Source organism: Conger conger, chromosome 6, assembly GCF_963514075.1.
Source record: "Conger conger chromosome 6, fConCon1.1, whole genome shotgun sequence".
In the NCBI taxonomy this organism is placed as follows: Eukaryota; Metazoa; Chordata; class Actinopteri; order Anguilliformes; family Congridae; genus Conger; species Conger conger.
In genome coordinates this window covers 50,319,920-50,332,601 of record NC_083765.1, presented here as the reverse complement: position 1 = coordinate 50,332,601, position 12,682 = coordinate 50,319,920, and the positions used below count along the sequence as shown (strand labels likewise).

The 12,682-nt window shown below is 39.9% G+C and overlaps 1 protein-coding gene across 1 annotated transcript in view; it reads left to right on the top strand.

The window, feature by feature from the left end:
* The window catches only part of LOC133131583 (mucin-5AC-like), a 38,773-nt gene extending 27,966 nt beyond the window's left edge, over positions 1 to 10,807 (top strand). The window contains exons 28-38 of the mRNA XM_061246956.1: positions 1,162 to 1,333; positions 2,707 to 2,954; positions 3,097 to 3,280; positions 3,705 to 3,891; positions 4,025 to 4,203; positions 6,574 to 6,614; positions 7,041 to 7,163; positions 8,782 to 8,910; positions 9,426 to 9,465; positions 9,939 to 10,062; positions 10,606 to 10,807. Coding sequence (XP_061102940.1) covers positions 1,162 to 1,333; positions 2,707 to 2,954; positions 3,097 to 3,280; positions 3,705 to 3,891; positions 4,025 to 4,203; positions 6,574 to 6,614; positions 7,041 to 7,163; positions 8,782 to 8,910; positions 9,426 to 9,465; positions 9,939 to 10,062; positions 10,606 to 10,807 — 1,629 coding nt within the window. The remainder of the gene's footprint in view (positions 1 to 1,161; positions 1,334 to 2,706; positions 2,955 to 3,096; positions 3,281 to 3,704; positions 3,892 to 4,024; positions 4,204 to 6,573; positions 6,615 to 7,040; positions 7,164 to 8,781; positions 8,911 to 9,425; positions 9,466 to 9,938; positions 10,063 to 10,605) is intronic.
* Positions 10,808 to 12,682: the final 1,875 nt, after the last annotated feature.

Genomic DNA, 12,682 nt, shown 5'->3' with positions numbered 1-12,682 from the left:
CACAACGTATACAACCGTGACATCAACCACAGAACCACCCACATCAACTTCAGCTCCTGGAACATCACCTGTAGCCAGTACCAGTCAAACAACATCTAATTTCATTATTTGGACAGAATCAACAGAAGCTCCCACCATGCCTGCCACTGGACACCAAGAAACCATAACCAGTTTATTTAGCTCAACAGAACATCCCTGCACATGTTATTACAATGGCACATTGTTTATGCCTGGTAAGTTTTCCTGTTTGGAAATTGTTATTTATTCATGGATTTGTTTCATCCCTAATGGCATCAAGCAATTTAATTTTGTCTTCTCTTTACCAGGGCAATTGATTTACAATGTAACTGATAATGATGGATGGTGTTTCAAGGCTTTTTGCAATGATACTTGTGGTATAGAAGTGGATGGAAGCCACTGTATTACCTCTACAACTCCAATGACAGCAACAACCACTCCCTCAAATGGAAACTGTGAGACATCTAATCCTCCAAGAAAGGTAGTCCATAACAATATATCATTAATGTTGCTGACAAGTTGTTCATTCAACTTAAGCCTTGTATTTAACGGCCTACACATGCAGGAGTAGTCTTTTTGAGCTTTTCGTATCTTTTGATTTGTGTTCCATACTGATTCAAGTAAAACAACAGCAATTCTGTTCAACGTCTGCATATTTAAGAGTATAACCACCATTTCTCCAAGCTGTTTGTCAAATGATTTCCTCCGTGACATGATTTTTTTTTTGTATAATTATCAATTGATGGTGCTAAATGTTAACACAGAGAGCTGACCACAGGAGGGGGAGGGGCAATTGTGTTCTGGGGGCGGGGTTAGGGGCTGATCAATAAGCATAATGTGACTTTCGGATTTATTTACTATTTCTGACATAATGTGGTTTAAGAGGGTAAATAATCTCTTTGAACATGAAAAGCACAACATTAACAGCTTCTTAACATTTTCAAAACGTCAAGTTTTTTAAAATTTTGTTAAATAAATGTACAGTTTCAGAATGGCAAAGTATATTAGTCCCCACTGTCTAAAGCGATGGAACAGGACCAGCATCATTCAACAAAAAAACGTGGGATTAAGACGTGGTAATAATTGTGAACCATTGATGCTCACACACATTTACATTTGACATTTGTTGTTTTTATTTCTTAGAATGGTGAATCTTGGCCTTATGATAACTGCACCATCGCCACCTGCCACAACGGGCTGGTGACCCTGAAACCAGTGCAGTGTGAGCCTGTGAAATCAATTGTGTGTGAAAATGGCCTTCCTCCAGCTAAGGTCTATGATGAGTCTGGATGTTGCTTCCAATATGAGTGTCAATGTAAGTCCTGGGCAGCATCTAATGTTTACATTACACTAACCATTATAGGCAACAGTAATGAAGTTCCATGATTTATTTGTTTATCATCATTAGAATCATTTCTGTGTTTTTGTCATTTTATTTGTGTGTGTTTTTCTTATTAACCCTGTTTAATTTGGCCCACTTCTGAGAAGGCATGGCAGTGTCTGCAAGTATTTGATCCAACCATGCACTACAGCACAGATTTGCTTACTTCCTGACAGTGGTGGTTACTGAGCTGATAATAGACAGAGCAGGAACTTATCTTCATGCTGATCATTGGGCTCAGCCTCATTCTCATTCATTTAACTGGAATAATCCAGTGGCAGGAATATTGACATGACAATTTTTTTATATGTACATTCATGATTTCCTCCATTAATGCACATTTGTCACTCTGAATGATTTAAGATCTTTAGACAAAATATAATATCAGTCAAAGGGAACCTGAGTAAACACAAAAAATAATATTTAATTTAATTAAAAAAGTTGTCAAACACTAATATCACCCGTTTGGAAAACAAATTGCCCGCTTTGTCACTCAATCAACCAATTGACCACATTTAATTGATTGAAGTAGACTCCTCGAACCTTCCAAATTTTCTACAAGCACACTATGCCTAGTGAGATTGCAAATTAGGCTACGAGGCGTGTGTCGAGTATGTACGTCAGTTTTCCCTGAAGCCCCACTTTGTTTTCAAAAAATCATGTGACCTCATTTTGTGTGGAACCACGTGATTGGTTTGGTTTGAGTTTTGGTTTGTAGAGGAAGCAAACCACCAGCTTTAACTTGTGGGCTGTCATACAGTTGAACCTATACAAATACTTTCCCCAATCAGGAAATTTGCAGAGTGACCCAATCCCTGCAAATTACATCCTAAACCATTTAGTAAATCCCATAGATATTGTGACCTTATAACGGCTGCAATAAACAGACAATTTCACATTCAAATGTTAATTTTAACATTCAAATGTGATTTTAGAAAACAATTTGACTAACATTCAAATCTCAAACCAGCATTTGACAACCTCATTCCAATGAATGTTACACGAGTACTATTCAACATCCACTTGCTAAATAATCTTGATCAATTGTGAACAATTTCGTTATGCAAATAAAAATAATTCTGTTACTCACCTAGAGTCTAATTCAGGAAAACTGTCTATATCCGGTAGTATTGAGTATTGGTTGGAGCGAATGGTGCAGAAATTGCCGCCAACAGGATCTACATGAGTCTAAACATTGTGAACATCCCACCGCTATGGCTTGGGTTAATCAGTGGATGGGGTTAAGCGGCTTAATTTAATGGTATTAATGAATGTGATTTCTTGGCATTTTTGTTTTGTCTTCTCAGGTGTTTGCTATGGTTGGGGGGATCCTCATTATGTCACTTTTGATGGGGAATACTATGGCTTCCAAGGAAATTGTTCTTATGTCTTGGTCAAAGAGATCCTACCGAAATATAACTTCAGTGTCATCATTGACAACTACTACTGTCACGCCCCCGACGGTCTGTCCTGCCCCCGGTCTCTGACAGTGCAATACGAATCCTTCACTATATTTATCACCCAGGTGGAAATTCACGGAATCTTTACAAACCAGGTAACTTTCTCTCATTTCATTCCTCTGCCTTCACATTACGTACACATCAGCAGCTTGTTTGCACAAAAGTATTTGTATAATTTTAGAAGCAGTCGTAAAATTGACACTTTTTGTGGTTATTGTTCATTCTGTCATTTCTCAGATTTATGTCAACCACAAAAAAATAATCCCAACCTTTGAAAGCAAGGACTTCAGGATCACAAACAACGGAATTGAGACACTCCTCGTCATTCCCGCTATCGACGCGCGTGTGTCCTTCAGAGGCCTGATGTTTAGTATCCACCTGCCTTACTCTCTGTTTCATGGCAAGACAGAGGGCCAATGTGGTAAGAGAATGAGCTGGTAAACCATTTGTGTATTTACTCGATTTCCAATTGGCTGGCACACCTGTGGTGATGCTGTAGAGTTATGTATGTAAGACTGCCATGAGCGTACAGTGGCTTCAGAAAGAATGCAGACCCCTTCACTTTTTTCTCACTTTATTGTGTGGAGATTCATTTTAATATTTGCATTAACAAGCTGGTGTACAGGTCTACCTAATAAAGTGTTCAGTGAGCATAGAAAGCACCAATTGATCATTAATAGATCACATTTTTATTCACAGTTACACATTGCTAAAGTAACAAAAACGAAGAGAAAGCCTTGAGCACCACGTGTCCTCTCACTTGAGAGAAATATTTTCTGAGTGAGTGTTTCATTTGCGAATCTTCTTTTCTTTGAAATGTCCTATTTTTTTAAAATGATGTTTAGGAACCTGTAACAACACCCGCAAGGATGACTGTCGTTTACCAAATGGGACGATCGATTCCTCCTGTCCGCACATGGCACACTCTTGGAATGTTCCTGAAAATAATCAGACCCACTGTCTGCCACCAGTCCCACCACCACCTCCACCACCTGAGTGCGACCCACCCATCTGTAAAATCATCACAAGCAAGTGAGCAGGCTCAGTCACTAAAATTATAGGGGGGAAACTCCACGAGAGGGGGGAAAGAGGAAATAATATAATAAGAATTCTATCTTTCGTATGTGACTTACTACCATGCTAAATTACATTTGTTCAATTTCAGGGTATTCGAGAAGTGCCATAAAGTGATCCCCTATGAGTCATTCATCAAAGCTTGCAAATATGACAGCTGCGAAATGCCTGACACCCATGTTGGTTGCAAGAGTTTGCAAATGTATGCAGCTATGTGTTTGAATTCAGGAGTGTGTATCGACTGGAGAAATTTCACAAATGGAGAATGCGGTAAGAACATTCCGTCTCCTTCAGCACATTGAAAAGATTGTTTGCACTTGGAGACACTGAATGGGATGTGATTAATTTATCAAATTGTCTTTCAAATGCAGTCCATCATTGTGAAGAACCTAAAGTGTATGAGGCGTGTGGTTCGACAGTAGAGCAAACCTGTGATGTCAGGTACGCCAAAGTCTTTCTGCGTCTTCACCTTTTCATCACCTCAGTTTGGAATGACTAGCTGTATTTCTCACGTCACATCAGTTTTTCAAACAAACAAATAAACAAGGCCGTCTGCAGTTGAACCACATGCTTTCACCAAAGTAAATATGCATATTCGATACACGTACTCTCCTCTACAACTGTAGAGGCACATGTTACTGATGTCAGTGGGTGGCGGCGGCCTGTAGCGTAGTGGTTAAGGTACATGACTATAAGATCCACACAGCCATTGGGCCCTTGAGCAAGGCCCTTAACCCTGCATTGCTCCAGGGGAGGATTGTCTCCTGCTTAGTCTAATGGGAGTCTAATCAACTGTAAGTCGATTTCGATAAAAGCGTCAGTCAAATGACATGTAATGTAATGTAATTGGGAGTCTTTGTGTACCTGGCACATCACCGGAGGGAAACCTGCCTCCCCACTGTATCCCTGGCAGAAAAGAACAAGCGTCTCTCACCAGTGCAGATGAGCTGTTTATCACCAGCTCCTAACATGGCCAGGGCTCAATCAAACTTTTTATTGGCAAGCACTGATGGAGGTTCTGTATTTGTGTGGGGAGATTACAGTGAACTATCCCAAATGTATTTGGTTGATAGTCAGGCAGCCTTTGTTCTTTATTCAGAGACATAACTTAGAGCCATAGCTTTATGACAATAAGGATTATGAGTGCTCAAGAGTAGTTTGTCATTTGAAAGTATTTTCTCATCTCTGATTTTTTTATTAGGTGCAATCCAAAATTCATGCCGGAGCAGCACAAAATCAGCCAAAAGGACAATGTGCTTACAGAAGGATGTTTCTGCCCACCGGAAACAACCCTTTTGCATTCCCAGTCAAATGTGTGTGTGCCTAGCTGTGGTAAGGACAACATCCTTCCTGTGCAGCACCTCGAGTATACAATGCTATTTTGTACACCTCATTGTACCATGAAAACATTGAGTTGCATTATGCACAAAACATAACATTGACAAATGTGTATACTGATTGCTCTATGCTGATACAACCCAGTGTTTTATTTAAACTAGCTTAAAGTGCTTTCTTCAAGAAATTCACTGGCTCTGCTAACAATTCTGTTTTGTTTTCGGGGGTTTTGTGGTTCCATAGAAATTTGTGCATTGCCAAATGGAACGTGGAAAGAGGTAGAGTTTCTTGCCTATAATTATTTATACTAAATTGTAAATAGTAAATAATTTTATTCACTACATTATACGTATGTATATTTAGCGTGGAATATCATGTGTGTGCTATTCGTCTGAATCAAAAAAGTGGGTGTTCCAGGATGTACAGAGACCTCCTTTTTTTCTTGATTTGGCTCCACAATTTCAGATTCAAATAAGAAAAAATAAAAATGAGAATAAATGTCTCCATAGTTAGAGTTGGCTGAGAGCTCATTTTAAACAGAAATACAGCTACTCTTCTATAAGGAAAGGAGAATTCCACCTTAAGTTTTTCTTTTAACGCATGCTGTAGTCTATTTTGAAACCCTGCGCACTAAACTCAGGTTAAACTGCTTGGAGGATGCTGTTGTAAAAAGATATAATTTCACACACATAGCCTGGTGAGACCTGGGTAAGTGACTGCCAGGAGTGTATATGCACCACCTCTCTGAATGTCTACTGCGAGCCGATGGAGTGCCCATCCCAGCCACCTGTTACCTGTGAGGAAGCAGGCCAGGTGAAGGTCAGCGGGACAGGAAGCTGCTGCCAGAAGGCCAAATGCGGTGAGTGACAGCAGATCATTCCTGGATGTTATCTCAAAGCACTGTTGAGACTGGGAGCAAAAATAGGCTTTTTCAAAGCTCCAAGAAACGTCGGTAGCGATTACTAAATGTTCTCATAGCAATCATCGTCTTCTGTGAGTTGTAACCTTCTACCTGTTTCTTACAGTGTGTGACATCACCCTCTGTCCTGCAACTGAACACACTTGCAAGGTTGGATATGAGTTAGAGATTAGCATGGGAGTGTGCTGCCCTATCTACAAGTGCCGTGAGTTTTCGGGTTGTCGATTTTTAAGTTGTGTGTGGAAGGCAATGCCTCTTATTCATTTTCTATGTACATTTTTGCTTTTTACTCAATGACCCATGAATTCTCTATTCCTACAACCGTATACGTATTTTCAATATTTTCTCAATAATTCTTGTTTTGTCATTATTGCCTTTCTTTACAGGAAGTAAGGATGTCTGTGTCTTCAATGACACAGAATACAAGGTCAGTATTTCTTAGGGGCTGGCATACATGATCACTGTGTCCTTGGTAAAAAACTTTTATGTTCATGGTTAGTTCTTCAAAAATATATATATTTTTTTAAACATGAAAACTTCGGTTGAAAAACAAAAAGTTCTGTCTGTCAAAATGTATGACTCTTTTATATTTTAGCATTGCGATGATCAAATGGGCCCTGGTCCTTATCTTTGTTGTGCAGGTAGCAGTTGAAATTGTACTTCCCTCTAGGGTCTTTCAGTGCACTTATCCCTGGTCATGGGTATGCACTTTGCACTTTGTTGTACGTCGCTCTGGATAAGAGCGTCCGCCAAATGCCAGTAATGTAACGTAATGGTTCTCTTGTGAAGTTGAGATGAGATTAAAATGGTGGACGCGCGTCTTCACACTGTCCTGTCTCCTGTGCTTCTGCAGCCACAGGCCAGTGTCCCCATGGACCGGTGCAAGCAGTGCCACTGCAGCCCGGAGGTGGATTCCCAAACCACCCTGCACATCATCCAGTGCTCACCAACCGTCTGTGACACTCACTGCCAGCTGGTAAATGACCCCTGCAGCTGTTGGCCTGCACTCTATAAAATAATTCACTGCCTCCATTCAAAAATGAAAGGTACAATTAAAGCCACAAAAGTTCTGGAATAAAGTTTTATGGACTGGTGAGACCAAGATTTACCTCAAAGTGACAGAAAGGCCAAAGTGAAAAAAAGGATCTGCTCGTGATCCAAAACATACAAGCTCATCTGTACACTTCCAAATATTAAGTGTTATTTACTTTCATTTACTTAAATATTAAATATATGTTCCAATACTTTTGCTCACCTAAAAATGGTGTGGTATGACACCAAAGGTGCTATGTTCTAAGTAGTTTAACACATCTAGGTGTAAATACCAGGAAATAAAAGCTGACATTCTGAACTGTCTTGTGTTTATCTTTTAATTTCAAACACAAATGTATTCAGTGTATTGCAAAAACAAAGGAATTGGCCTTGCTGTTCCAAAGGTTTGGTGGGGACTGTACTTTTAATAAGAGTATGTTTCAATTTTTGATCAGAAAATCATAGGAGTCAAATTATTGGCTCCCCTAAGAATTAGAACAGTTAAATTGGCAATACTTGTTAATTTAGTTAATCTGTCTAAATGAACTATGCATATTATTACTTATATCATTCCATCACCTTCTGTTTCACTTCATCACTAGAGTATAAAAATGAGGACACAAGCATGCAAAATCCATTTTTAAGGGTACAGAAGGTAAATCAGGAGGGGGGACTCAGGTACAGTTTAAAAGGTGTGTTTTCAGTCTGCATCAAATTATGGGGAGGGATTCTGCTGTCCTGGCAGTGGTAGGCAAGTCATTCCACCACTGAGGAACCAGAACTGAAAACAGGCGTGAACGTGCAGCTCGACCGCTGCAGTGGTGTTGTATATTTACTTAATAATACTCACTACAAGTGGAAATGACTCAATGCAAATGGCTTCCTTCATTTATTTCAGTAGATGAGCTTAAACCAATGTAATTTAAGTGCAAATTCTATATATAACACATTAAAAAGCCACAATAAATCAAAGTACAATTCCAGTTGAATTAGTATTATTGGACTTGTCGCACAAATTGCAGTTAACATTGCTTATATATATTTTATTTTTTTCTTACAGGGCTTTCAATACCAAACCATGCCTGGGCAGTGTTGTGGAACTTGTGTGCAAACCAGCTGTGTCATTATTCTGCCCAACAAATCCACGTATGCCATAAAGGTAAATAGAATAATAGCAAAATGAAAGCATAACATCACTGCGTCTATTGGGTAGAATATCAAACTGACTAACCCTTTGTGCAGTGATGCAGTGCGCAAGTGAGTTCTGACCAGGCCAGCAGCTAGGGAAAAGTGCCCCATGCACTTGGGAAGAATGGTTCAGAACACCTGAATTGCATCTTCACTCTCTAAATTGTAATATACAAATACCTTTGGGTATTCTAAATTATAATAAAAAAACAACTGCTGGAAAAAAAGATTATATGAATAATAGCAGCTCCATGAATGCAATAAACAGTGAATTAATTCTAATTAATTTAAAATGTAAGGAGTAAATATGTCTTTAAAAAACACAAGGAGATTGCCTGCAATAGCTTACCTCATGATTAACCTACCTTTCACAGCCCAATGAAATCTTCAATGACCCTGTTAATAAGTGCATTAAGTATGAGTGTGTGAAGATCGGGGAGTTTTACATATCCAGTGAGGCCAAGACCATCTGCCCTGACTACCATCCAGAAGATTGCATCCCGGTACGTCAGCTTAGCCTAAGGTTTGGGGGGGAGAGGATTCCGCCTTGAATTCATGTCTTTTTTTGCCAGTAGAAATGATCAAGGTCCATGATTTAAATACTTCAATTATTCAGTGAAAAAGTTATCACGTAAAATGTTATCACATAAAAAAGTAATTCCACCTTTAGTTACAAGATCAATCAATTAACCAAATTTAAATCTGCTGATTTTCTAACCAAAAGAAACATCAATTCTGATTTTACACCTGGGTAATCACTAAGCTTTTTGGGATAATGTTCTCTGGACAGGAACCTTTTGGATGACACAGGTCCTATCATGTCAGGCACATGTGTGTGGTTTTGCATGGCACCGCATACTTCTATGACAAACTGAAAATACAGAGCCGTGTGTTTCAGCTTCACTGAGTGAACCAACTGGAAGCCTTTTCTTGAAGAAACTAGAAACATAGATATTCAGCTTTTTACATATGTACTTTTTTGACATCTTACATTTCCATAATTATTTCTATCCTGCAGGGAACTGAGGTCATTGCTCCTGATGGCTGCTGCCATGCCTGTAAGTAACATGCCTCATGGGAACGTGTCACAATACACGCCTGAAATGGTCTCTATGGGAAGGGACATATTGTTACATATTCCATATACATACAGGAAAGATCCCCTCTGGTCATGAGAGACACTGGCTGTGTCGGCCATGCCCTGATTAGTGCACAATAACACACGTGCGTTAGCATGGCACCACTGATCTGCAGCCGGGCAGGATCCAGGATGTGTGGATTACTATCACTGACATTTTCACCTCGCTGTTCTCAGTGTCAGACAGTATGTAGCTATGGCTGGCACATTATGTATATCTAGCATCCCACATAGTAAGCTTATTACAGCTACATTTGCATGAATCCCACATATTAAGCTTATAACTGCTACATTTGCGTGAATCTGTCAACAGGAGATGTGAGCACCACCGTACACTTCAGAGGAAAGCATTTGAGGTGTATACTAATCTACAAGTGTTGGCTTTTTTTCCAGGTGTTTCAAAATATAAGTCATGCACGGTGACAAAGAGCTCTTCCTACGTCCTGAGTGACGGCTGCCAGTCCATCCAGCCCGTCGAAATGACAGCCTGCGGGGGGGCCTGTGGGGCCTACTCCATGTGAGTGTGATTCATACCCCGTGTCACAAATTATTCCCATTCAGAAATTCTCTGTTTAAAATATCATTAATAAAGTGAAATGTTTGCGTTCACCAAAAGACAGGAAATTAAATCGATCAACCGCAGCACTAGCATAAGTCAGCTCCGCATCAGCATGTATCCGCACAGATCTTCTGCAGGCCCTGTATATCTCTACTGTACTTTAAGCAACATGTACTTAGCACTGGGTAGTTCTCTCAAAGTCCTTCAAACCATCCTAATAGTGATTTTGACCAATTGCGACCATTTAGTAAATCCCACATAGATATTGCACTTGATAGCGACTGCTTTTACATGGGAAAAGCAGTTGCGATCCTTTTGGAAATTTGGCCCTAAGACATTTTTGTGCAGAAATAAATCCAATGGATCCAGACAGAAGATGTACATTTTTTAGGGAGGTTAAAAAAAATGCTGTTTTAAATGGGAGATCTGAGCAAAGCAAGCATACACTTGCCAAAGCTAGTCTTGCACTCAGGTTGCTGTTCTCTGCCTCTCTCCTTCCAGGTATTCAACCCGAGCACAGGACCTCCAGCGCCAGTGCTCGTGCTGTCAGGAGACACACACCAATATGAAGGAGGTGGAGATGACCTGCCGCAATGGGACCAATTTCAGACACTCCTATATTAATATAGAGAAATGCAGCTGCCTGCAGACTGAGTGTCAGGCCATGCCAGCGCCAGCCGAGTCACGCAAAGGGCCACACTGAGCTAGGGCCAGACGTGTGACCTCACGTCGGTTTCAGTTTTCCGCCTATTTATAGTTTTCATTCATAGTTTTCTGCTTATTTATAGTTTCTGATTCACCACATTTACAGCAGCTTCCTTGCTCAAATTCTAAACTGAAATTAACATGACCATTCTTGCTACTTAGACCTGCCTTTTCTCTACACATTCAAAATGTTAAAATGTTTAATAAAGGGTAGCAGTGTGCACATCATTGAGTATTGTTTTGTTTTTTTGTATTGGCTTTGGACATATTTAAATCAGTTTCAAGCTTTCAACAATCCCACTGAATTCCATGACGTTGTCTTCGCTACTGTAATTATTCTGCTTTAAATGTTACAAGCGGATCACGTATTCCTGGCCACTAGGGGTCACTATTGCCTGAGCTGATTCCCGTCTCTTGACTCTCTCTTTGGTGTGGAAACATAATACATGGCTCAAATATATACATCTTTAAAGCAATTTACAATGTTCTATAGCTCATAGGACCCACATTGCATAATGAGCAATAACTAATAACTAAAAAGGCTTATACAAAAATATGACTTGCTAAGTTCCAAGTATTGGATGGGGAGATGTCATTTAAGTGCTATCTGTATATGCTGAAAATTAAACAATACCATGGGTAATTGATACAAATTAATGAACAGTGAATTTGTAAAGCAAATGAACAATGAAGAAATCAGTGAGTCCCATACTAAACCATCCATCCAGCCATCCATTATCTTAACCCGCTTACCCTGAACAGGGTCGCAGGGGGGCTGGAGCCTATCCCAGCATACATTGGGCGAAAGGCAGGAATACACCCTGGACAGGTCGCCAGTCCATCTCAGAGCACACACACCATTCCCTCACACACTCATACCCACGGGCAATTTAGACTCTCCAATCAGCCTAACCTGCATGTCTTTGGATTGTGGGAGGACACCCACGCGAATACAGGGAGAACATGCAGCTCCACACAGAGAGGACCCGGCCGACCAGGATTGGAACCCAGAAAACACAAAGAACTGTCAATTCAGAAGACACAGATGGTAATTGACCATCACAAGTCGGGTAATGGGTACAAAAAACACATAAATGGTTAAACAAACCATTTAGCACTGTAAGGGAAATAATACAAAGGCGTAAAACATATGGAATGGTTGCAAACTTGGCAGAAAGAGAAGTAACCCAAGAATCACAGTTTAAGAATGGCAGAGATTGGTTGCGTCTTGGTTTAAAAAATAAAATGCCACCTCCATACCGACGAACCTTTTGGAAGGTTTGCACAAAGACAGCCCTTACTGAGCACAATAAACAAAACCAAACATCTTGAGTTTGTGAAACCTCATTGGAATTATGACTGGAAGAGAGTGAAACATTTTGGCCTTACACACCATCAAAATGTTTGGCAGCAAATGGAATGCATACAAGGAGAAGCACCTCATACCTACTGTCAAATATGACGGTGGGTCATTGATGTTTTGGAGATGTTTTGATGCGTGTGGTCCAGGGGCACTATTTATTTTTGGTGATCCCAAGATGCAAGAAATCTCTGAAATTCTTCAACCAAAATCCTTGGGTTTTTTTATGGCCTCCCTCACCATCTTGCTCATCATCTGTGGGGACAAGGCACACTTGCGTCCTCTTTCTGGCAATTTTGCAAATATTCCATATGTTTTACATTTTTGTATCATTGCTCTGACAGTCCTAAGTGGCATGTTTAACTGTTTATGTATTTATTTGTTCCTATTGCAAGATGTGTGACAGTCACTTACTGAAGTAAATACAAATGCAATGTAATCGATTACAAGGTGAAACAATAAAACACTGACAACTAATACATACCAAATTTCAGATTCAAACTTTAAGATGTT